Below are 24,553 nucleotides of genomic sequence, written 5' to 3'. Positions count from 1 at the left end.
TCCTTTGTCAATACATGTTTAGGAAGAACAAGTGGCCTTTGCTATTAATATCAGATAGAAGTCAAGTAAAAGTTATTTATTAGACCAGGTGAAAACTCAAGAAAACAGGATAGAGAGTCAGATTTGCAAGAGTGGCCTAGAACACCAAATGACAAATTGAAACATTACAGCAAAGAAACAAAAATAATTAGGTATACTGTACGCTTAAAATGACTTCATTCATTAGCAACACTGTAATAACAGCGCTTAATATTAGGTCTTGCAATGAAAGTTATAAACAGGGAACAATTATAGGCATTTCTATGCTTATAACAACAAGAAAAATCATGCGCCCACTTGAATGATTTAATACTTACGAACAAGTTTATCCTCAGAAGTAATTTTTTTTTATTAATGCGTAGAACTGGCTATGAAAAATGTATCAGAAACATTCATTATCAGAATACATGTGGGTGGCATATGACGTTATCACCACGTGAAAAGGCCTATGCATTTTATCATTTTTCGTGATTATTGTCAAGTGTTGGACAACCGTTTGACCAATATGCCCAGTATTCTCTATGGCAATCCCCTAGTATCAACACAACTCAATAATAACATTTCATTTATAATGGATCATCTTAACAGGAGTGATCCCGACCTCAAGTTACAGATAGACAGACAGACGTAACTAATGCATTAATGCTTTCAACCTCAGTTGGAAAGGGTAAAACATATTATGGCAAATTTGGAGGCGAGATTCTGGCTACTTTTTTTTGTCCTCTGCTGCTTTTCGGGAAATCAATGCAATCAGATGCAGAAATTTGGGTGTCGCTGGCTTCTCTGGGAAGATGCTTGCAAAACCCCGGGCCACGGGTGCTGGCTCAGCATTTTTGTTTTGGTCTTTTGACAGCAGCTTCCTGAGACACACACAGACAGATGCACGCAATCACATTCTGTCCTGCCATTCGAAAGAAGAATATTCACATGATGCAGTAGAACTCCTCTCTGATTCAAAACACCTGCGAAAGCTGTAGGGTCGGTGAAAACTGCCATTATCGGCAGCACTATGCTCAGTTTCACACGTAGGCTTTCGCGACCAGTATTATTATGATGAACAGCACTATGCTCTTGATTATCCTAAATTAATAATGAATATTTTCCGTGGACAAGTGGAGTAAATTCATGGATAACACAGTTTACTATTGGGTCCACGATGTTTGACCCCACGTCACCGCAGATAAGAGGAGCTCTATTATATATTTAGCGAGGTTTAGGTTAAACATAAATTGCAATCTAAAAATAATGACTAATTGATCTTAAATGTAATTATATTTCTCATTACTGTCAACTGGGCTGCCAATCATAATTTTAGGCAAACACATACGGTATTCTGATCATTATGACCACTAAAATCATCGTCTTCAACTGTTATTCGACTGGTGCTGCATTTTAAACAAAGACACATCATCTTCTTGGTTCTTTCGGTAAAGTCACGTAGAATGGAAATAATAAAATAATAAAAATAAAACATAATAAAATCATTTTATTATTTCACTTCTACATTACTTTACCGAAAGAACCAAGAAGATGAATCCCTGCAGTCACGAAAGCTTTAAATCGAAAAGACACATCAGTTTAACCTGGCCAGCACAACTCTTAAGCGTAGAACAGACAGACGGCAGTACATCTGTGAGTGTGTAGAGGCAAGCTTGGATGACCGCCCACATACTTGGCTTTCTTGCGAAGCAACTTCTCCGACTCGGGGTAGATGCGTAAGATGTCATTTAAGTCTCTCTTATCCAGGATGAAGAGGTTTGCGAATCCGTGCGCCATCACGTTAGCCGTGCGGCGGTTCCCACCTCCGACCGCCAGAAGGCTGCAAAGCCACACGCAGCGTAATTATAGCAATTCAAGAGGGAGACAGAGTGTGTGAACCCAGATATGTATCCTCAGCCCCACAGACACGCTGATTCTACTCTGCAGTGTGTAAATAAAAATGAACCCGTAAAAACAAAGTTTTTCACTATAAATCCTTTAAATGCGTGGCATCGGTTTTATTTTATTATTCATTTCTGTTTTTCTTGAGTAAGAGTTTCATTTTTATCACATTGGTATTTTAAATTAAATATGAAAAAAATGTTTTCCTAAAAAGTGGAAAATTTCGGAAACATTTTTTCACGAAAATAAATTGTCACGCACAACGAGTCTGTGTGCAAAATGTCAGCTCGATTGGATCACGGGAAGTGGGTTAAAAAACGACCGAAAGATTTGCACGGTCGTAAGCGCGCAAGCAAGCAAACAAGTGAACTTAATTTAAAAGATTTATAAACACGTAGAAAATGTATGTGTTGCCCAATAATAAAGACAAAATAGTTGTGTCTGTCCGAGATCGCTCACGCGTTTTATTCATGGTCTGGTTATCTTGAATACTCATGGTGCAGTCACATTTGGTGATGCTTAAAATAATTTTCACTCGGTCATGTATAGAAATTGTACGTTTTTCTTTACGTCACATTATAGTACAGTTTTATAATTTGTATAGAGGAAACTGCAATTTGAGACTGATATCAAAGGTAAATATTCACGAATAGGTTTCAGCATTATTACCCTGGTAACATTAGGTTTCCATTACGGTTGCGTTGGCAAGTCGTGCACATATATCCAATTCTTTAATTTTACCTTGGGCAGGTAAGCCAAATATGCTATGTCTTCAATTTAGCTTTTAACCCAAAAAAAGTGTACAATGAAATGAAAAGAGAAAATCTCCAGGGGATTAATTCCTCGCTGAATATTTACTAGTTCACTGGTCGACTGGAGTAGGCACATGACAAGTAACCATCGCCATAGCTAGTGGTATACTGGATGTGGTGAGCCTGGTGTAAAAATATTTTCAGAGTCACAGACCTGGAACAACACATATCACAAATTAACGTGCCATACTGTATAGTCTTTTAGAGCATTGGCCCAAGAAAGGATTAATTACTTAGTGGAACCCTTAAGTGGCTTTAGAAAGCCTCTTACAATTTTTTTACCTGATTTCTCCGAACACGGAGCCGGCTCGTAGTGTGACGAACACGATCTTGTTATCAGGCCCTCCAACCACCTGCACCTCTCCTGCCTTGATGATGTACATCTCTCTCCCAAGCTCGCCCTGTGAACATACATTCACATTCATAGATAAAGACAAAGATCTCCCCTCCCCCCCCCCCATGGCCTTAACAAACTGTTGGGGCAAGTTGTGTTGGCGAGCACCTGTGAAAGCCAGAATGGTGGCCAACACTACTGCCGGCCGTCTTTGTTTCCCCAGTGCAAATGTTTATAAACTGCACCATGTACTAATTTCTAAGTGCCAGGGGAGGTCCAGGACCGGTTCAGATATTCGTCACCCAACTCAGTTCACTGGGTTTATAGCACAGTGCACTAACCACTGCATTGCATTCACACACGTGCATGACACACAATCACATGCACACCCAGGCACATGTTTATAAACGTACGTATTGGGAACACAGAGTGACAAAGAGAATGGAACAAAAGCTTAAAAATATACAAAGTGGCACAGCGAGATGCATGCCTGGAATAACAATGACAGGCACAAACAAGAATGTACAGAGGACACATGCAACTCATAGACATCGCAATTACTGTCAAAAAACATTAAAGAAAATTAAGCGGGCTTCAGCAGCATGCGTCACTTGAAGCGATGATGGCCGGAGGTCAAAACTATTGATGGAGTCGCAGAGAAAGGAGAGAACGCAACTGAGATTGAGTGATAGCATCATTACGTGTGCAAGTGATCGGTGAATTGTTGCATCACAAGACTGAAATACCTATACATATTGAACTTCTTTTGCACCGTACATAGCCAACCGTACTAATCAGAGTTGCGGGCGAAGGCCTTCATCCAGCAGTGGAATGATCATGGCTGATGATGAATGATAAGTCCAAAGTTTGATACGTGTTTGGTAAATACTGTTAGTGAGCAGCTCCACCAAAGTTAACCACGTTCAACGTATGTTCTTGTCGACGCAGCTTGACCACTGCAAACATGAGATATATCGGATACCAAGTAGATACTGATATATAAAAAAACAAATGCCGTACCTTCTTGCAGACAAAATCTCCGGGCAGGTAGACCACAGACTTGAGCCTGAGCAGCATGTCAAATATCATCTGCCGGTCACAGCCCTTGGGACAGCAGGCAATCGGTGCTTGTGAACGCGTGTGTCACACACGCACACACGCACAGGTGTGTATACACAGTGAGTGTACAAGGGATGCGCTCACAGGCCGCGGTTTCAGCGTGTGCTTCAATTCACACCACGCTTTTAACCTCACAGCAATCTACTTTCACTTGTCTTGAATATCAACAGCGCATTGTTGCTATAAATGCGGGATGCAGCACACGGTAAAACTAAATGTATATACAATTGTGTGAAAGCTTAGAATGCGACCTGCTGCGCTTATTCGCGAATCTTAACAATTGCGGTGTCTGGATGTGTACCTGGCAACGAAGGTGCTGAGCATTGCATCGAGGCGTTAGCGGGACACCTCGCATGGGGTTCAGAATGGCAACCACAGGTGAACGATTCCGTATCGGCACACCTGGGGGATTGCGTTAGCGCGTAGTGTGATGTGGCAATGCGGGAAGTCCTGTGGGGAGACGCTGACAATTGGGTGAATCACCTTGAAGAGGGCCACCTTGCTGACGATGGTGTAGTTGACGTCGATAGCGATCTCCAGCCTCATCTTGGTGGGCAGCTTTTCGAGGAGCTCGGACTCGTCTGCACACCAGTGCAACATCGGTTACGTTCCTAACAGCCTGCTTCAGCCGCACCGAACCTCACAAATAATAATATCCAGGGCCTACCTTGGCTCCTCCCACCCTCAACCAGTAAATATACAAGGACTGTTTTCTTGGAATTTCTCTTACTTGATACAGCTATCGTGCTGTGACGGTTCCACCTGAAGACGGAAGCTTGTGTTGCCTCCGAAACGTCGTGATTTTTATTTTATTTTTATTTTACTTTTATTAATTTACATTTTTTATCTACGTGACTTTACCGAAAAAACCTAAGAATATGAATCCTTGCAGTCACGAAAGCTTCAAATCTAGAATCGGTTACGTTGTTGTTGCTGTTGTTGTTGTTGTTGCTGTTGTTGTTGTTGTTGTGAGTAGAACTCCTCAAATGTCTCGCCATTGTAATGAGCACTAATCACTCCTCCCCATTGGGACGTTAGGACTCATATTCTTTGGGTCTTTCGGTCAAGTCACGTAGATAGAAAAAAGAACAACAATAAAATAATAAAAATAATAAATGAGAATAAAGTGACCAAAATATTTTATTATTTTTATTATTTATTATTATATTTTATTCACTTTATTTGAATTATTTTGTATTGTTATTATTCTATTTACGTGAATTTACCGAAAGACCCAACGAATATGAATTCTCGCAGTCACAAAAGCTTTAAGCCACGTTCGGACTCGCTGAAGGCGGCACAATTTTGATGCTGAAGCCCTGGCAATTGATGCCCGTAGACCATTTCATACATTGTGTGCCCAAGATAATGTCAAGCTGTTTAGTGCATCCATGGGGGGGGAGGGGGGTACCATGTGAGGGGGAGGCACAATCATCCCCCCACCCCCAGCAATGATAAACGCTTCACGTAAAATGCTCACTAGTGGTGGGGGAGGGGGGGCAACTGCCGGGCACAAGACTCGGTCCAGGGGAAGCAATTGCCCCTCCTTCACCCACTCTGAGCATGTCCCTCACGTTTAATCACGTGGGCCATTGAGCGTAGATGATACACGCCCGGAGGGAGACCTTGGGTGTTCAAGCCCCAGTACGTGGGCCTGTTTCCATGCTTCCACGTTTGCCCATATACATTCAACGATCAATTTGGTTGAAATACCTTTCATGCATATATTAATTGGTAAACACGTTGGCGGGGAGAGGAGAAGAAATGGGCAGATGTACGGTGGGTGGGAATAATGGGCATAACACAAGTACTCACATGTTTCTGCATAAAAGGCTTCAAGAGTGGCTTAACATAAATGCTGGTATTTAATTAGTGGAAATGCATGCCAATTAAAATTAGTTTTGCATGCCTTTTTTCTGTACGTAATGTCAAGAGCGGATTGGTCATCAGTGCAATACATTTTTCATCACGGTCATCTGGCTTCCATTGTTGCTGTCGACCTCCAAATTTACAACGACACTTCATTTCAATTGTTCTGTGCAGCTCTGGGCTCAGCTGAGGTCAGCTTGGCGTGAAATGAGTTCATGAAAAGGCAGAAGGCGACTGAGTGTGGCGATTTGCTACTCCAACCTTGTCCACTCAGGTAAGAACGTACTTGCATTGCCTTCCAAAAAGCTCTTAAGACATCGTGAATAACCTGGAGTAGAGGTCACGAGTTGTCTGTGGCGTTATTATTTTAATATTATATGTAGGTGTACAGCCCCTTTTGTCAATCCACTGCTGAATGAGGTCCTCCCCACGCCATGCGGATTGTGATGGTTATTTGACCATACTTCACCACGCTGGTCGTTGCAGGTTGTGAATACAGGGAGTATAGATGTTGGAGCACGGTACAGTAGAGCAATGGATGTTTGCCGCACTGCCTCTGCTGCAGTTTGATATATCGAGTCACAATTTCACTTGTTTCATTTAAATGCAGAAATTTCTGAAAATGAATCGAACTAATGAAGAGTGTTGGATTTTATGAACAGGTCTGAAAACATGATCTCTTGCTGGGCAAATTGTGAAAATGCTTTACATGTAAATGAGCCACAATCATCTTTAACCACCTCAGGCCACATGCATAAGTGGTCGTATTACATTCGCTTGTAGGGACCTCAGAAACCAATGTACTGCTCTTTTTGTGACAAAAAATTGTTGAGGCATCTGCGGATGTTGAGCATCGATGCCAGGTAGGCCCCTGTAATCTAGCAAAGGTTGGTGGATCACAGATGTGTTTGAAACTCCCAAACCTGTTGGGCTGCAAGGTGGCCATGAATTGCCAGTGCAGAAAGTGGGTTCATGAACTTTACTGTATGGGACGTTGAGTTTTGTTTTTGTTTTCCTCAACAGTCTAGTTCTCTTTCATATGAAAAACACTGCTTTAAATGGAATTGCTTTAAATTGAATAATACAAACAATTATGGATATAATCAATCAAACAGATACATCTATAGATAAATAAATGGTGGGGCGCGGCGACTTACCCAGCATGCCCTGGGAGGCCCAGGTGTACTCGTACCACATGCGTACGCGGTTCTGCACGGAGCGCGAGATGCGGTACGTGTCCATGTAGCTCAGCGTGTTGTCCATGCACGCTCGGTAGTAATTCTGCCCCGCTGTCGCGGCACCGATCACATCGCGCATCTGCGGCATAGGCCACGCGCCGATTGCTCACAATGCAGTGGACAGCGCGCTTGGACAGCTGCATGGCATTCACGCAAAGCCTGCTTCGGGGTAAGCGTTCTCATGGGATGAGATTAAGGAACGGTGAGCTGTGCGTGCAGAGAGCATTTTACCTGCCGTGCAACTCGTATTGTCATTAAGCACGCTAAATAATGCCTCCCGATTTGGTCTCTTTCCACGTGAGAAAATACAAGTCATTTTTTTCTACACAAGCCATCACCCGCACGGTCTTCTGGAAATGCATCTTTGCAGAATTGGTTCAACACGAGCAAATTCTGAACTGGTTTTGACATTCAATGTGTCATCAGCAGTCAGATTTTCTTGCCCCAGTGCAGATGAACTGCCCAATGATTATAAGCGAGGATCCATTTTGTAAGAAATGGGTCCGTATTCAAGGCAAGGCTATATACGTATCATATTGTCATTATATTGAAACTTTCAAACACCACAAAGTGTACGTATACTGCATTTTCAGCTTCTCTTCGAGGCACAACTATAAATGGCGAATAAGCTTTGTTTTAATGGGTTTAGTCATGAGGGGGTTGTCGAAGGCTAGAGCACACTACACACAAGAGACGATTATGCGGTTGACTATACAAACGTAGGGGATCATATGGCGAAGAGAAGGTAAAGGCTATGCACAAACATGTGAAAGAATAAATCAATGGAATAACCACTACGTCTGTCTCGCAGTTCATTAACACAGTACACAGTTGTTACTCAAAGTCCAACGTCGCGCAGTTTCATGGCACACAACGCAAGGTAAAACAATTTGTATGCTTAGTGCTTAAGTCGGGAAAAAAATTTCTGCCTAATATATTTCAGAGCGGACTCCGATTAGCACAGATGGCTACGTACGGTGCTAAAGAAGTTCAACATACATACATATGGAAGAGAATGAAGGAAAAAAATTAACCCGTAAAAACAAAGTTTTTCACTCTAAATCCTTTATATGCGTGGCGGCTAGAGTCCTCTCGTCCTCTGGCTTGAGATGGCTGCCACCTATGGGTCAGATGATTGTCTGGCAGCATTAAGCAATTGGTAATTAAATATTTGTAAAAAAATTCCCTAAACAGTGTAAAATTGTGGAAAAAAATGTTTTCACGAAAATTAATTGTCTCGCACAACGAGTCTGTGTGGAAAATGTCAGCTCGATTGGATCACGGGAAGTGGGTTAAAAAACGACCGAAAAATTTGCACGGTTGTAAGCAAGCAAGCACGCAAGCACGCAAGCAAGCAAGTGAACTTAATATAAAGGATTTAAAAAGGGGTATTGCTGCATGGCATTATATCGGCAAATTAAACGTGTACGTTTGCTGCAAAAGTCATCACATTCGAACAAAAAAAAATTACGGCAGTGATGTAAGTTGTCTTAGAGTTTTCTTATAGTTTCGCAATAATAACAGTGAATTTTCGTGGTTCATTGTATCGCATACGTGCAGTGAGCAGAGTTAATCATGCTAAGGGTGGTGTAAGTTTGTCATGGCGATACTGTGCAGCAGAGGTGTGGACTCGAGTCATGTGACTTGGACTCGAGTCAGACTCGAGTCATGAATTTGATGACTTGCGACTCGACTTGGACTTGCATAACAATGACTTTGTCCCACCTATGAGATGTGGACTCGAGTCATGTGACTTGGACTCGAGTCAGACTCGAGTCATGAATTTGATGACTTGCGACTCGACTTGGACTTGCATAACAATGACTTTGTCCCACCTCTGCTGTGCAGTGTTTGGAAAAGTGATGGTGAACAAATTTAGGCAACAACAGCGCATGCGATGACTTTGCGTATTCTGTACACGATTTGAGTCGTAATGCCATGGGATTTAGCCGATACCTGTCCAATCAATATGGAGACGACAAAGACGCCCAAGAAGTAGTTAGACAGCTGAAACACGATCTCTATCAAGTTGCTGGGCTCGGGTATGCCCCCGATGGTGATGAGAGTTTTCACAGCCCAGTAATAGCAGCGGATATACCTGGACAGGGAAGCCAGTGATGCAGTCAACGCGGCCCCTTAAAGGGATAGCATCGCCCATATCCCACTGGCTGTTCCACGTTTAAAACCAGATTTCCCTTGCCATGTGTTGGCTGAGTGATTGTACGTTTTCACGCTTGTCCGCAGAGATTCCAGCGGCAGACGTGGCCAACACTGCGGGTGTATTTACGAAGAATAAACCAAAAAAACCGTGTCGTCTGTTTCACAGTGGACGTTTATAGATCTTGCGATGTTACGTGGAACAGTCGGCCAACACTCAGCATTCTTATATCTTGGCCATTTCACAGCCCCGCACCGACAACACCTGCTAAGCCCTGGTGGTCACTCTATCAAGTACTAAGGGCTGCTTAGCTTGATACATTTGACAACATTGTTGGATTCATGGTGATTCTGTCATGGTTTTAATGGGGTAGTCCCGAGTTTATACAGTGCTAGAGAGGGCTGCCCAGTCTAAGCTAAGTGGCCAACAACTGCGTTCAGAGCGAGAGCCAATGCAGACTGTATGTGGGTCTGTCCGCAAGCAGGGACATGGAGCTTAAGCCGTCCTCTGAGGACAGCTCACAATCTGATAATGTCTCGTAGCCCACTATCATGGGGGGGAGGGGGGCAGCAATGAGCAACCTTGAACTTTGAACCTTGGTATTTAAGAGTCAAGTTATGGTATCTCAAGCGGTGTTGTCTGTCAGCGGCAGCTTTCCTACTGCAGTCATGGCATCGCAAGAAGATGTAATCTTTTCACAAAATAGTATACCGGTCTGACCTACACTTACACCAATTACCCCAGCAGTTTTTCAAGGTAAAACTAATAAAATAATTCCTCAAAACAAATCCCATGCCCTGACCCCCTAAACTGTGTGAAATGTTAGTCTTCTGTAGATAACAATATTAAATGATTTCACCGGGGTTATGATTGAACACGTAGCAGTAAGTCATAATGTTTGACTGAGCGAAACAAAGGCAATGAAATACAATATATGAACTCTGTAAAGGAAGGTCCAGAATTTTCTTGTTTAAACTGCTGGATATTATCTGTCTGCAAAACCAATAGGCCATTAGGTTAAACATATTTGTACTTAACATTTGAAAACATTGAACAGGATTCTGCCTAAGTATGAATTTACAATGAAATATGTTTGGTTCATGACATGAGTTTTCCAAACTAATTCACAATGCTGGTCTAGATTCAGGTGCACCAACTTGACCTTGTCGAGATTTTATATCTATGTATTATATGCTGCAGCAAATTGTCTTTTCGTCGTGACGTAATAAAGTCACTCTACCCGGGGATTAAAAGATCAATCGTCTTGATTATGGTAACTAGGCCACCGCAGTGATGAATGAATGAACAATCAATGTTGTACCCTCCTGTTAATCGTTCTTGCCCATTACTCAGTGTGCATTAAGCTAACTTCGGCACTTTTAAGAAACAAACTAATTGTGGAGTTTATAAATTACCAATCATCATCAGCAGCAGCAGCAATTGAATATGCTCTGCTGGATTAAGTCAGGGCGCCATGGTAGTTATATGTTAACTACCTCGCCTGGTATACAGGAGATCGTGGGTTCGATTTAGACCCCGACGTCTATACATTTGGAGTTGCCATGTTCTTCCCGTGGTCACGTGGATTTTTCTCTGGGTCCTCCGGGTGTTACGTCCAGATTTAGAAACATGCGTTTAGAGTATTTGGCTGCTATACATTTACACACGAAAAGCCACTTCGTTGAGCTGTTAATTGTGGTCAGTCGCTTCTGAAAAAGAGCTACCAAGCTCAGTGGACTTGACCTGGTAAAATTAAAAATTGTTTAGTTTTATTTGTATTTTTTCGTAATTTGCTTACCTTTCCTAGACTTGCACTATCATTGTGTGTTTGTGGTGTTTTGTTGTGGTTGTAACGTTCTGACCCGCCCTTATCTGTACAAAAATAGCTTCATTGCTCATCGGATTCTTCCAGCATAAACAAATATTCTGATTCTGATAACTTCTGCACATTTATCCGATATTACCACTCCATCTCTTAGGTGGCCAACACGATGCATGGCGTGCACCTTTGGCTGGCAAATCACCCTCGGTCTCGACCGTTTGTCATCATTCCCTTTTAACGACGTGTCCTGTCCAGGTCTCGGGCTGCATTTAAAGGAGGGGCGAACGAGACATTCGTTCAGGGCCTAAAACTCCCGAAGGACCAAACTAAAATAATGTATGTCATGGATTTGGGGGAGTGTGTGCATGTGGTGAGGTGAGGGGAGGAGGGGAGGGGGGCAGCCAGTTTCTTCTCTGTGTACCGGGGAGAGAAAATACACCTAAATCCAGCCCTGCCCAAGCCTACTTACTTTTCTTAAGTTAATGTTATTTCCCGACTTTGCGTTTATTTCTGGGATCTGATCCACGTGTTTTCCATTTTCTGTCTCGCAGTGTAATTCCGAACGTGCATCTCCTTAGGCTTCCCTGCAACATTTAAACTTCTGTTCCGTTTTTTTTCACTTACCCTTGTCTGTGATCTATAGCAGGCAATATGCACTGATTGAAAACCGCATTTATTCAGTCTATTTGTATACTCGTCTGAGGTGAAAAAAGGAAGAAAATGGCAAGATCAAAGCATCATGCTTTTTAGAAAAAGCCAACAAAAATTTGTCTTTCATCAAAAAGCACGTGAATAGGATTTGAACCAGAAAAAATTTACCCGTAAAAACAAAGATTTTCACAAAAAATCCTTTATATGCGTGGCATCGGTTTTATTTTATTATTCATTTCTGTTTTTCTTGAGTAAGAGTTTCATTTTTTATCACATTGGTATTTTAAATTAAATATGACTTTTTTTTTTCCTTAAAAGTGGAAAATTTTGGGAAAAAATTTTCACGAAAATAAATTGTCACGCACAACGAGTCTGTGTGCAAAATGTCAGCTCGATTGGATCACGGGAAGTGGGTTAAAAAACGACGGAAAGATTTGCACGGTCGTAAGCGCGCAAGCAAGCAAGTGAACTTAATATAAAGGATTTAAAAATACGTCCAAGTGTTCTTTGATTATATTAAAATATTTGAATCAGAATTAAAATAAAAAGTGTAAGAAACATTACAAATAAAAATCCACGAATAGAGCAGTGCAATGCATATAACCAATACCTCTTATGTTGTATGTATGTACCTGGGCTGTGTGTCCCAGGCTGCTCAACATGCATCTTAAGTTTTGTTTACATACAAAAAATCATTAAAATGTCTGATCCAGAGTACTCTGGCATCATCACTGCAGTAACATGTCTAGAGTGCTCCAGATTGTGACATGAATTGCATGTTCAAAGTTAACATGGCTTCAAACTCACGCAGAATAGTCTGGGACACACAGCCCAGGTAACGTGTCTACAAGATGAAAACTGTTTTGTGTCTTGTGCGACACCTTCTTTGAAGCCAAAAAGTAAAAGAAAAAACAAGAGAAGGTAACAAAAAGTGTACCTGTCCCAGGAGGGAGGACAAGATGAAGGCTCCAATAAAGTAATTGAACATCTGCAAGATCCACTCGAGTTCGTTGGTAGGGTAGGGTAGGTCCCCAATCACCATCAGCGACCTCTCCGCGTAAAAAAAGCATCGCAGGTAGCTGCGGCAGGCGGACGGACACCACAGGGTCACACACACGCACACGATCGCCCCACGCCTGCACTGCGCGCAAGCCTTTTGGCATCCACCGTCGCCTGGATTGTCACGTGTACAGAGGAGGTGCTCTCCTGTGGCACCCAAAAAAAAACTGTCAAACTGCACAGACTTGAAAGTGTGTCTCAAAAGGCAACCTCTGTGAAAAAAATCCACCAAAAAAAAAATCCGTGGATGATCAGAAGGATAATAAAAAAGATCACGTGGAGATATTCACGGTTGCGCTGCGTGGCTATCTCGTGTGTTTTTGGGTTGTGCCTCATGTTGTTCAGAACTGAATTTCAGTTGCTGAAGTAGCTCCGAGCATCGTGGATTTATACGTCGGACATCGTGTCGAACAGCACGCGGTACAAGTCGAAAATACATGGGAAAGGATAGCAAAATAACTTAAATATGTATTTATTTTGAGATTATATGTCACGATTATTCTTTGGTAGTTTACTTTTTGTGAAGTGTGTAGACCTGCGATGACTCTTTTAACAAGCAGTCAGGACTCGACCATAGGGTTGCCACATCTCTTGTTTTTTTTCCTATTTCGAGGTAGCTGTGCTGCAAAACCTCTTAACTGCAGATTTGTGTCAGTTGTCTAATAATACACCACCCGTCAATCAACTCACATGCAATTTTCTCCTCTTCTGGTAAAGTGGGACTTTCATTTTTCCCCGATAGGTCCCAGTTTTTTGTATCTCAGAGGTGGCAACCCTATTTTAGCCACTAACCTGTAGCCCTTGCCGTTGTACACCCAACGGGTGCTGCCCAGTCCCTCCATATCGGAGACGAAGTAGTAAAAGCAGGCGTTGAGGTGTAAACTGAAGAGCAGGTATCCTGTAGTCCGGATCACTCTAGAACAAACATACACACGAGCAGGCACACATGATCAAAACAATCTGATGGTAAAGGTATGTCCCTTAAATGTCTTGCCGACCCTACAGCTGTCAGAAGGAACTCCACAAGAGGGGGCTCTAGAGAGCCTACTCTAAAATGTGTTTTGGCCTACTCTTCCATACTGGGCAAACGTCTCGGAAGAGGTGAGAATTTCCACATATTCTACCTCACCGCATGCAATCTGCTGTTTGACTTGCTGTGGTGTAGCCGTTTATACCACGGAGTGGACAGAGGCAAGTGGAGTTAAGAAACCTGCCCATTGTTCAACTGCTGGGTTGGGGGATTGAACCGAGAAACTCAGGATAGCACGTTCAGTGTTTTAACTCTTACATCATGGCAGCGTCCCGTTTGAAAAAAAATAATTACAAATACGTCAGTAAAGTTTAAATATCGAGTGTAAAAAAGCGAACGTGTTGCAGAATGTTTACCTGTAAATGTATGCCTTGTCCATAATGCCTTCCAATCGATCGTTGAACTCAAAGAATACATTGTACTGCGAAATAAAATATAAAACAGGCTCTTATATTGCAAATCGATTAATTAGTTCATTGCAAATGAATGGCAAGCATAGAGACCAAACCTGTACTGTATGATACAGACAATGCGTTTTTTCCCCCATCGGGACATCGATTGGATTGAAGAAAGAAAAATAAATGAATGGTAAAGGAAGGTGGTGTAATAGTGCAGTGGTTAGAGCACGGCGCTACGAAGCCACGGGGGACATCAGTGACGAGGGCTATCTGAACCGATGAACGACCATTACCCCTCTCACTTCACCAACCCCGTATTTACCAGCGTGGTTATCATCATTTCGTGTCCATCGCCCCAAAAATAGAGCGGCGATGACTAATCGACAGCCGTGGTTAGAGCACGGCGCTACGAAGCCACGGGGGACATCAGTGACGAGGGCTATCTGAACCGATGATCGACCATTACCCCTCTCACTTCACCAACCCCGTATTTACCAGCGTGGTTATCATCATTTCGTGTCCATCGCCCCAAAAATAGAGCGGCGATGACTAATCGACAGCCGTGCACGGCTCCTCGGACGCACGACGCTTGAGCGGACGGACGAAGCACCGTCTGCTCCCCTGTCGTGCTCACTGCCCGGTCGAAATTGGCCCCAATTTGGGAGGGTTTGCTTTGCAGCAGCCGAAGCAAGTGCGGTGGAGTATTTGCCGAACAAATCGCGCGACCGACAAGGCCCTTGCTGAGGCCTTCAAGTGACATCGGTTTGCACTCGCGTTGAAAGCGGGCGAACTTCGTTAAAGCTGGACTCTCATCGCTCACCCTGACCACTCTGGGCGTAGACTTAGAAGTTGCCATTCATCCTGCCGCATGCAAGAAAGTGGGGGACTAAGTGATATGGCAGATTTGCATTCACCAGGTATGACTTTACAAGGTGCTGGGGCCAACATGTAAGTAAGCATGTGTCCCCATAGGCGTAGAGCATCCGTGAGATGGCTCAAGCCTCCCATTGCCTATTCAGTTCAATGTTCAAGGAGTAAAGGTTCTAGGTTGGTCCACTCTCTGCCTTGCAGTGCCTATATTACGCAGTTATAGTGCATTTTAAACATTGTTCCTTTATTGCTGAGAAGTTTGGCTGTAGTTACCTGCATATTACTCAATTGAGATTACACATATCTCATCGCCCACTACTGCAAAAATATGGCAGGACTCTCCCGAAAAAGGCTTGACACTCACTAAGACTTTCCTTGGGTAAACAACCATAATAAACAACCATTACAATTATACTTCAGTAAACCCGTGTGGTTAACGGCAAACATTTTACAGCATTGTCATTTTTTTTGTTGCATACATTTTCCTTGTTGACATTTCTAGTTGACCCTTGTCAGTTAACACTAATTGACATTTCTGCACTCTCAGTAAAAACAAAAAAGATAATGACAGTACTATATGAAGGCAGCTGGGAGGGGAGCATTGTAGAAGTAGTTAGTACACTGTGACAGGAGCCTGGCAGATTTAGTTCATTTCCCGGCAATGCCTCAGATCAATGGTGAGTGGGATATGAACTGAACTAAAACTGAACAATTTGTTTTATTTTACCAGCTAAGGCCCACTACTGAGTTATCTCGCTTTTATTCAGTAGCGACCTGGCTACAAATGCTCGCTCAACGAAGTGGCTTATCACGTGGAAATTTATAGCAGCCAAATACTCTAAACGCACGTTGATTCTAAATGTGGAGGTAAAACCCGGAGGACCTGGAGAAAAATCCACACGATCACAGGGAGAACATGCAAACTCCAAATATACAGGCGTCCAGGGTCGGGCTCGAACCCACGACCTCCTGTTTACCAGGCGAGGTAGTTAACATCTCACCACCGTGGCACCCCAATGAACTGGTGATGGGCTCCCTTCTTCAACCAAGCTGCACCGAGTAGCACGGTGAGATATCACCAAACAACCCCCATGGCTGACACCTTTGTCCAGCAGTGGATTGCCAAGCGGCTGGTACATGTTACATTATTCTTATCGCAGCAGAACATTGGTTATTTTGCACAGTTAAAACACATATGTATAGTCGTGTCACAAAACACGACAGAGTAGCTTCAGGATATTTTTTTCTGCTGCTGATAAGTTATGCTCGACAAACATTCTTTGAGGCTGTGCGAATCATATTCTTACCATCCTATGGTGTTCTTGTCTCAGTGCTCCTTTTAAATGGACTTTGTTGATCCTATTGGTCCATTGGGCAAATAAGAGCTACTGCGACAAAGTCACTGCCAATAATAAAATATCTTTGCAAAATTCTATAAAAATTGACGGGCAGCCACCATGTATACAGGTTCACAAATAGTAAATCACATTTTCTGATTGGTTTTCTCGAGTAGGGAGTGTCGATTGCTATGTTTCCAGATTATATATTGTAATTTGAAAGTATATGTTTTACATTCGGCAAATGTAGACCATGATGCAGGCACACATAGTCCACTGTTTGAAAATAACGCCACCGTGAAGCAGACGGTGAGTGTTCACGGTTAATGCGTGTGCAGCAGCATTAACTAGGGCGGCCGTGGGACCGAACTGTGAACGTCTGCAACAAGTGGCAACCGCTCGACCGCTCGGCCATGGAAAACACTCACCTTGATTAGGCGAGGCAGACGGAACATGGCAGAAGGCCCAAACTTGAGGTACAAAATGTCCAGAGGCAGCAGAGAGAGCAGGTCTGACTGCACGGCAGACATGTTTCATGTTACACAGGCAGGACTGCACACTCGGCAGATTGTTTAAGACCACATTTTGCAAGTCATCTGGACACAATGCGATTTTCAGGCGGATGATAGAAGGGTCTGTCTGCTTTGATGTTGTGGGAATAGTGCTTGATTGCAGAACATCTGAGTAAATTATAGGCTGCCTGAGCAGGGCTCAGATACAACGATGAAGATGATTAGACCTGTTACAAAGATTGCACCTTTTTAACAAGCAAATTGTGGACTCTGACGAGAGTCGATTTTCCCTGATGCAGTCAGCCGTAATGTGTAGTGTTCAGAGCAGCTAGCCTGAGTGCTCATGCCATGTGCTGTGGGTCACTTTGACTTACGGTACCTTGAATTTTTCTGAACGGAAATAGAACTTTGATGTCTCTTTCTTGTCTGTCTGTAAAAGTAAATACATAAGTTAGTTTAACACGTAGGCTTTCGCGACCAATATTATCCATAACAATATTGGAAACATGGCAATTCGTTACTCGCACAGCACAACGACGTGTTGGAGAGTAAAAGTAAAATGGTAAATGTAGTGGGTTTACGCTCCAACACACCGGTGTGCTGTACTCGTAACGAATTGGCATGTTTTGTTTACGTGACAAACATTACTAATTAGCTCTGTCGGGTGGTGGCGAGTTTACATTTACGCAATCTAACCCAAAAACCTCTTATGAATAAATACGTTATTATTATTTTAAATGACAAAGTTATTGCTGCAAAAACGATTGCCAAACAAATTTAACAAAAATGTGTTTTAATATATATAAAAAAAAGAAACTTTACATCCCAATTTAATCATTGGTTGGGTTATCCACATTTGACAACCAGGATCTGAGTCGAGTCATCTCACTGCTGTTATCCCTGAGCCAACTTGTCCCACCTATCATTTTAATTCTTTGGTTTTTTTTCTTCCACATTTCTATTTGTCGTGTGCCAGTGCACTCACGATAATGTCCCCGTGGTTGATGAACTGGAGTCGACGCTGCATGACCAGGATGTCTAACAGGTAGATGGCGTCGCACGTGTAGTCGCCGATGTACCAGAAGGACATGGTGTTGGGCGTGTGCACGGGGAAGGACAACCTGAGCGGCAGGAGCCAGCAGCTCCATTGGAATGCCAGCATCACCAGCGCCAGCCATATCAAGTATATCCTGTCTGCAGTACGAAAGTAAACTATTACATGCGGCACACACCGTACACGATGCAAATAGCGATTTTGTCAGTCCACCGGCGGGGGCTGAAAGCCTCTCCACAGCTTGAAAGTCGAGGGTGGGGTGGTTTGTTTCGATCTTACTTTGCCACAATAAGGAGACAATATGCTTCCGCTTTGTTATAATTTAGTTTGTTACCTTTAGTCTCCACGACGATGCCAATAATTCATCCGTGCTATATACTTCACGACGTTGGTCTGTGCTTGTCGGTGAAAGGCTTCAGATATCATTCGCGACTAATGTTAGCTGTGACCGGGAATCACATTCAGGAGGCCAGGTTCAAGGAGCGATACGCTTACCACTGCACCCAGAGCCGGCCCAGCCACTAAGCGACCCTTGCAATTGCAAAGGGCCCCGTGGCCAGCAGAGGGCCCCCTAGAGTCACTGCTAGCTAGTGGGTGAAACAAATCATACATCAAAGGGGCCTCCAACCAAATTTTGCTTAGGGCCCCCCAAAGGTCTAGGGCCGGTTCTGACTGCACCACCACTCTCCACCTACTGTACATATTGAAGAAGGTGGCTGAGTCATCGTAAGATTTAAAGGGATACAGTTTTAACACCCTAATAGGAGACAGTCTCGCCTTTGGGAAAGGCCAGCAGGTTAATTATTAGGAGATGTGGACAATATAAGGGGGGGGGGGGGGGGGGCTAAGCCTTTACAATTAACATAACACAATTGGGTCTGTCAATCCCGTGTCTGTCTTTGTCACATCCTATCTGCCTGGAAGCCCTTCATTTGGCATGATATAGGGCGAGCAGGGTCTATGATGGTTCATTACAAAACTGTCGTCTCTTCCCAATGGCGACCTTACTTACTCCTAAGGTGAACAGTCCCACACCTTGTCACCGTCCTCACCCAGGATGTGACAGATCACCGTCGTGCATGAGCAATGCGCCGTTACCTGCGCATGGATCAATGGTCTCTGGCAGCTTCATTTTCTTGATCTTTTCCATCCAGGGCCTCCGCTTGAACCGACAGCAAAGCATTTGACATTCGTGCTGTTCAGTGGCGGCCTCCACTTCGGCTTGCGGAGCTGTTTCCTCCTCCTTCTCTTCTCCCTTCACTGGTGGAGGTGGTGGTGCTTTACCTGGAGGCTTCTTTGTAGGTGCTGCAGGGTTTGAGGGTGGAAAAGATGGATGAGACACAAACTTCATCTGAGGCTGACTTATTTTTTTTTTACCACGGCTTAATTTTTCATGAAATAATTTCCAGAGTACTCCAACCCCCAAACCCTGCTCCAATTGACAGCAGGCAGATTTGGGCGTGAAATAAAGTGCCAATTCCATCTATCCTTTGGGTTTTCATGTTTGAGTTCTACTTTTCACTGATCTGCGCAGGTCCCATAGGTAACAGCTCCCAAAGGTCATTGTGTCAATTACAATCACTGAAATCACCATACATAGAAATGTTTCGCAACATCAATGGAAATTTATGGTCAGATATTGAAGGATAAAATGTCACAAAGTGCAAATCACATTTGATTTTTTTTCTGCTTGAAGGGAAACACGTTACGTTGTAATAACTGTTTGAAAACAAATTATCACCAGAAGGAATGTTTGCTGGCTTGTTTAAAAAATGAGAATCAAAGAATCCTTCAACCATTATTAAAGAAGACACTAACAAGTAAGCTTTACGATGTTGCCCACACACCTCCGATTAGCACGGCTGGCTACGTACGGTGCGAAAGAAATGTAACATATACACATACACTTTAGTATATATAAACAAAATGATTATAAAGTATATCACAATAAGAATACATGCAGCAATAATAATGTAAAACCTTTGTAAATACACTTCCGGATGATAGCCTCCCCACACCATGTGAGTCATGGCGGTTTCTTAGACGTTCGTTACGTTGGGCATTTTCTAGTTGGCAAAGCAGAGGCCCAAGACCAGGTTGAGATATCCCTCGCCACTGCTGGTATTCATGGCCAGGAATAAAACTCAGGTCAGCGGGTTCACAGTGTAGTGTGTAAACCACCGCAACACCAGCACCCCGCACAATGCATGCAGTATGAAAATTAAACATTTGAAATCGTTTTGTTCTTCATAAGGGCACGAGGTGCAATTGCATCTCGCGAGAGCTATGGCATTGGCTTGGGGCGGCCTTCATCCAGCAGTGGATTGACCATGGCTGATGATGGTGAATGGCATCTCTACGAACACGGTTCAGGGCTGGGCTCTGGCGAGGAGGCATCTGGGTCCATGATGTAGTCCTTCATGGTCTCCGTGCGGACTCGAAAACGCTCCACCAGAACTCGAATGTGCATCTCCGTCTCTAGGTTGAGTTGCAAAGTTGAGGAATCTGCCAACCTCTTATCAGCAACCTCCTTGTCATTCCTTTAGGAACAAAAAGACAAAGATCCCCTGTATAGCCTTTAACAGGCTGTAAGCGCACATCTATGAAGACCGGCACAGCACCAGGTACTCATTTGAGGCTGAGTCGACCTAGGGGAGGCCCATAACCTGTTCAGATAATCGTCACTAGTGTTGGCCGTGAGCGGGAATCGAACTCGGGTCGTCGGGTTCATAGCGCAGCGCGCTATCTGCTACAACATCCACGCGCACACACACACACGTGCAGTGGTGTGCTGGCCCATTGGGGGCTGAGCGAATGTGTTTTTAAGATATGGACAAACTGTAGAAATGTAGTAAGATGACAGAATGAGAGAATATACAGATAATGAGAGAGATGCAGTTTAAGGAGACATTTCGACAAGAGACAACAAAGGAGTTAGGTGAGAAAAGAGATATGCCAACAAGATAGGTATGAGAGAGATGAATTCGCTTTGTTTTTGCATGTTAGGATTTGAATTTGAATTGATATTAGATTAAACCCAATTCTCTCACGAATCCGGAGCGCCTTGAACTATTCAGGGGCCATAAGTGTTTGCTTAAGTTGCTTATGCCCAGCGCCACGCCACTCTACGCATGCACTCTCGTGTTCACCTCAGGGTTTGTTTGGCCGCTATTTTCAGGCATGATGTGGTCACCGCGTAGGGTCACGTGACTCACTTCACAACTAGTTTGGCATTGGATCATCTTAGCTGGAGAGAAAATGTGTGAAGCGAGGCTAACCTTACGAAAAATAACACTCACAACTTCTTTACATGAGTGGATTATTATATCTACTCTATTATCTACGTATATCTTTTGGAGGGCAATGCGTCTTATGGCAGTGCATACATTTTTTATGCCAGAAATGTTTCTCAGAAACTTGTGTTCGTGACAACAATTGAACAGCTATAGAAAATGGCAATATACACCATGCACAAATATGGTACTCGACAAAAATGAAAAATAAACTGCTTCAAACATGGGACAATGCTTTGCTTGACAACGAAGCACATGCATTTGAGAATAATAATAAATGTACGTATGTGAAAAGGTTGTGTTTGTGAAAATCTATAAAAAAAAATGACAGTTACATCGACGCTGCACACGATCGGGGTGGTTAACTGTTCAGGGTAGACATGTGAGGGTTGGATGTGCGAAGTGCTGCATTGTCTTGGTGCTCAACATCTCTAGGATTATGTGACCAATCTTTTTTTTGAGAGTGCAGGCAATGCCGTGGTGAGAAGCGATTGGAGGTGAGCGGAGAGTCAACTTCTTGTTGCTCAATACCTTGCATCGTCCGTCTGCTGTCGGGCATCTCCTGGCGTGGCTGCACTTGAAGGCAGTGGCTCAGGAGGGTCAGGGGCCTTCACAGCCCTGGGACTTGGGCCTTCAGTTGATGGCTTTGACTGGGCCTGAGCATCACTGGGCTGGCCTAGAATAAATGTAGAACAAAACTTCGGTTATGCTACTATGATTGCATGTTTTTTTTTTCTTTTTGCAAAAAGTATTTTATTCAACAAACGATGCAGGTACACGCAGAGGGCATGTGTGGGAATTGACACCGGTATGGACACAATAACTGCATATTTTTTTTGTGAGTGTGGTGTAGATAGCTCTCTGGTGTGGTTTGGGGTTATTTGGGATGATGTCTGACGTTTCGCTTCACATCTTGGGAGCTTTCTTCAGGAACTGAACTGAAGAAGTTCCCTGCACGTTTGTCTCTACATGCAGGCATCTTCTTCAGGAACCGAGCTTTAATAGTTCAGCTCTTGAAGAAGCTTCCATGAAGGAAAATTAAGGAAATTGCTGCACACAGGCTGCTCACAAGTGATAAGCCAGAGTAAAGCTCGTTTTGGAATACTCTATTGCAAGTTGGATCACTTTAAAGGCAGCACTTTATATTGCCAATTGTGGGATCTGGAATGTAACTTCATTTTTAACGGGGCTAAGTAGCATGTTTTGGGCACATTTCTGTGGGAATAAAATGAGCCAATAATGTTGTTTGCCTTGAATAAAAGTGTCCCGCACCGCTTTGAGCGAACGCTTCAGCATCACAAAGAAGGCTTTGAAGCTACAGAGGTCTGTGTATCCCCTTTCAAACTTATGAATAAATACGGAACACTGCAGCAATATCCCTTACTTTAAATGGAATGGGGGGGGGGGGGAGATTTGTCTTCAAGTGGTGTTCTGTGTGCACGGGACTTTTGAAGCAAAATAAAAACGAGAGAAGGGATAAAAACACTTACACTTTGATTCGGGCGTAGGATTTGCATTTGAGTCCGGTGACTTTTTTTCCATACGCATTAATGAGAAGCATACAACACAGCGATCAGTTGGATATATATTAAAACAAACATTGAGCTTACAATGAAAGCATTTGATGTGCAATAAACAAATAAAAACATGTTTTTAGTTTCGTTGCAAACATTTGAAGAGCAATTGACAGTGTAAAATAAAACAATTTGACAGAGTACAGTGGCATCACGCAGAAGCAATACAAAGTCCATGATTAAAAACGAATAAAACACAATCGCAGCCCTTTATCAAACCACTACTGGATGAAGGCCTCCCCATGCTGCGTCAGTAATGGGGGTTGTTGGAGCGTATTCACCACACTGCTCAGTGCGGATCGGTGACTAGGTGTTGGATCCAAAATCTTGTTCACCCACATTATCACTTTCCACTTATATTTAGCCGTGGCCATTCGCCGGACTAAGCTCTCCGGGATTCTGCTGCAGGTGTGCTAACCACCTGCACCAGTGGGTAGTGACGTGGCCGAGTACAGGGACTCGGCAATCTGCGGCGCCGGAATGGAACGCGGTTCTTTAAGGCACTGCGGCTCTTGAAACATTGAGTTTTTATTTTACCGAATTCGAAAAAAATTGTCTCTTCTTGTTTTTATTGTTGCTGACTCCCTGGCCTCGTAGAAGCACATTCACTACTTGTTCCAGTGGCCGCCTGATTATTACCACAGGTGTAATAACCACCACCATAATCATAAGCAACATATGCTTAGCAGTGGACCTTCAGGGTCCAAATGTACCAACTTAAGAATATACCAGCAACTTGCTAAATTGGGACTGTGCACAGCAATCATCACCTCCTGCTGGCAGACAAATGCCCCAGGTCACCCGAGCAAATTAGAATATCATGTTTCCTTGAGCTATTCCCAGGTTAAAGCAAAATAAACCTGAAAAATGTAAAAAACTGGCACAATCCCGTTATGACGCAGGGACATATAACGTAGTGGGAAACTGTTGAGCCACGTTATGGCGTTTCGCAAGCTGACGGTGCTATGACCAGCCAGATAAATAGACGGAGAACATGAAGGTGTTTAATTGCACTCCAGCTTGCACCAAAAACAAATCGGAACTCTACGCATCTCAATGTGACGCGTAAATATATTTAACAGCAAATGCAACCATTGCCCTCAACACCAACGCCTGGTGGCTTTTGCAATCTACCTCAATCTACATTCCCATTAATTTAAAGATTTTTTATAAACATCTTTGTTAAAGTATAAGTATATTTAGTATACATCATCGCTCATGTTGGAAATACAGCTTAGGCACGTTCATCTGAAATTTGATAATTTATATATTATTATTATTATTCATACAAGTTCTATGTGTGTCTTTGCAATCGTGCCATCGAAAGCCAGATATTCAGTGTGGAACTCACGCTTTGATGCTTGCCGCTGGCCTGGCTGGGCGAGGTGTCCCCATCTGGTGTGAGGATTGGAGCAACCTTGCGAAGGCTTCTCCCGAGGCGGCGAAACATTCCGTCTACACGTCAACGCCAACAGACACGGGTCAACGAGTGGAGCATGGCGA

General features: G+C 43.3%; 1 protein-coding gene and 1 long non-coding RNA gene across 2 annotated transcripts; both read right to left on the bottom strand.

The window, feature by feature from the left end:
- Nucleotides 1-61: 61 nt before the first annotated feature.
- LOC144723199 (cyclic nucleotide-gated channel beta-1-like) lies at nt 62-22,014 on the bottom strand. Its single transcript, XM_078601729.1, has 15 exons — nt 21,953-22,014; nt 20,548-20,723; nt 19,282-19,488; nt 18,115-18,323; nt 17,509-17,559; nt 17,046-17,132; nt 14,369-14,433; nt 13,775-13,897; nt 9,249-9,390; nt 7,212-7,371; nt 4,669-4,766; nt 4,087-4,170; nt 3,015-3,133; nt 1,712-1,858; nt 62-899 (listed from the first exon to the last, which is right to left on the bottom strand). Exons 1-15 carry the CDS (start codon nt 22,012-22,014, stop codon nt 746-748), a joined length of 1,884 nt encoding a protein of 627 aa, XP_078457855.1. The 3' UTR covers nt 62-745.
- LOC144723418 (uncharacterized) lies at nt 22,013-24,498 on the bottom strand. The gene is made up of 3 exons (XR_013586173.1): nt 24,402-24,498; nt 22,967-23,006; nt 22,013-22,152 (listed from the first exon to the last, which is right to left on the bottom strand). It is a non-coding gene; the product is annotated as an uncharacterized LOC144723418 (long non-coding RNA).
- Nucleotides 24,499-24,553: the final 55 nt, after the last annotated feature.

This window comes from Lampetra planeri, chromosome 17 (genome assembly GCF_965212315.1).
Source record: "Lampetra planeri chromosome 17, kcLamPlan1.2.h2, whole genome shotgun sequence".
Classification (NCBI taxonomy): domain Eukaryota; kingdom Metazoa; phylum Chordata; class Hyperoartia; order Petromyzontiformes; family Petromyzontidae; genus Lampetra; species Lampetra planeri.
Note: the sequence above shows the minus strand (reverse complement) of the source record. Positions and strands in the feature narration are given on the sequence as shown.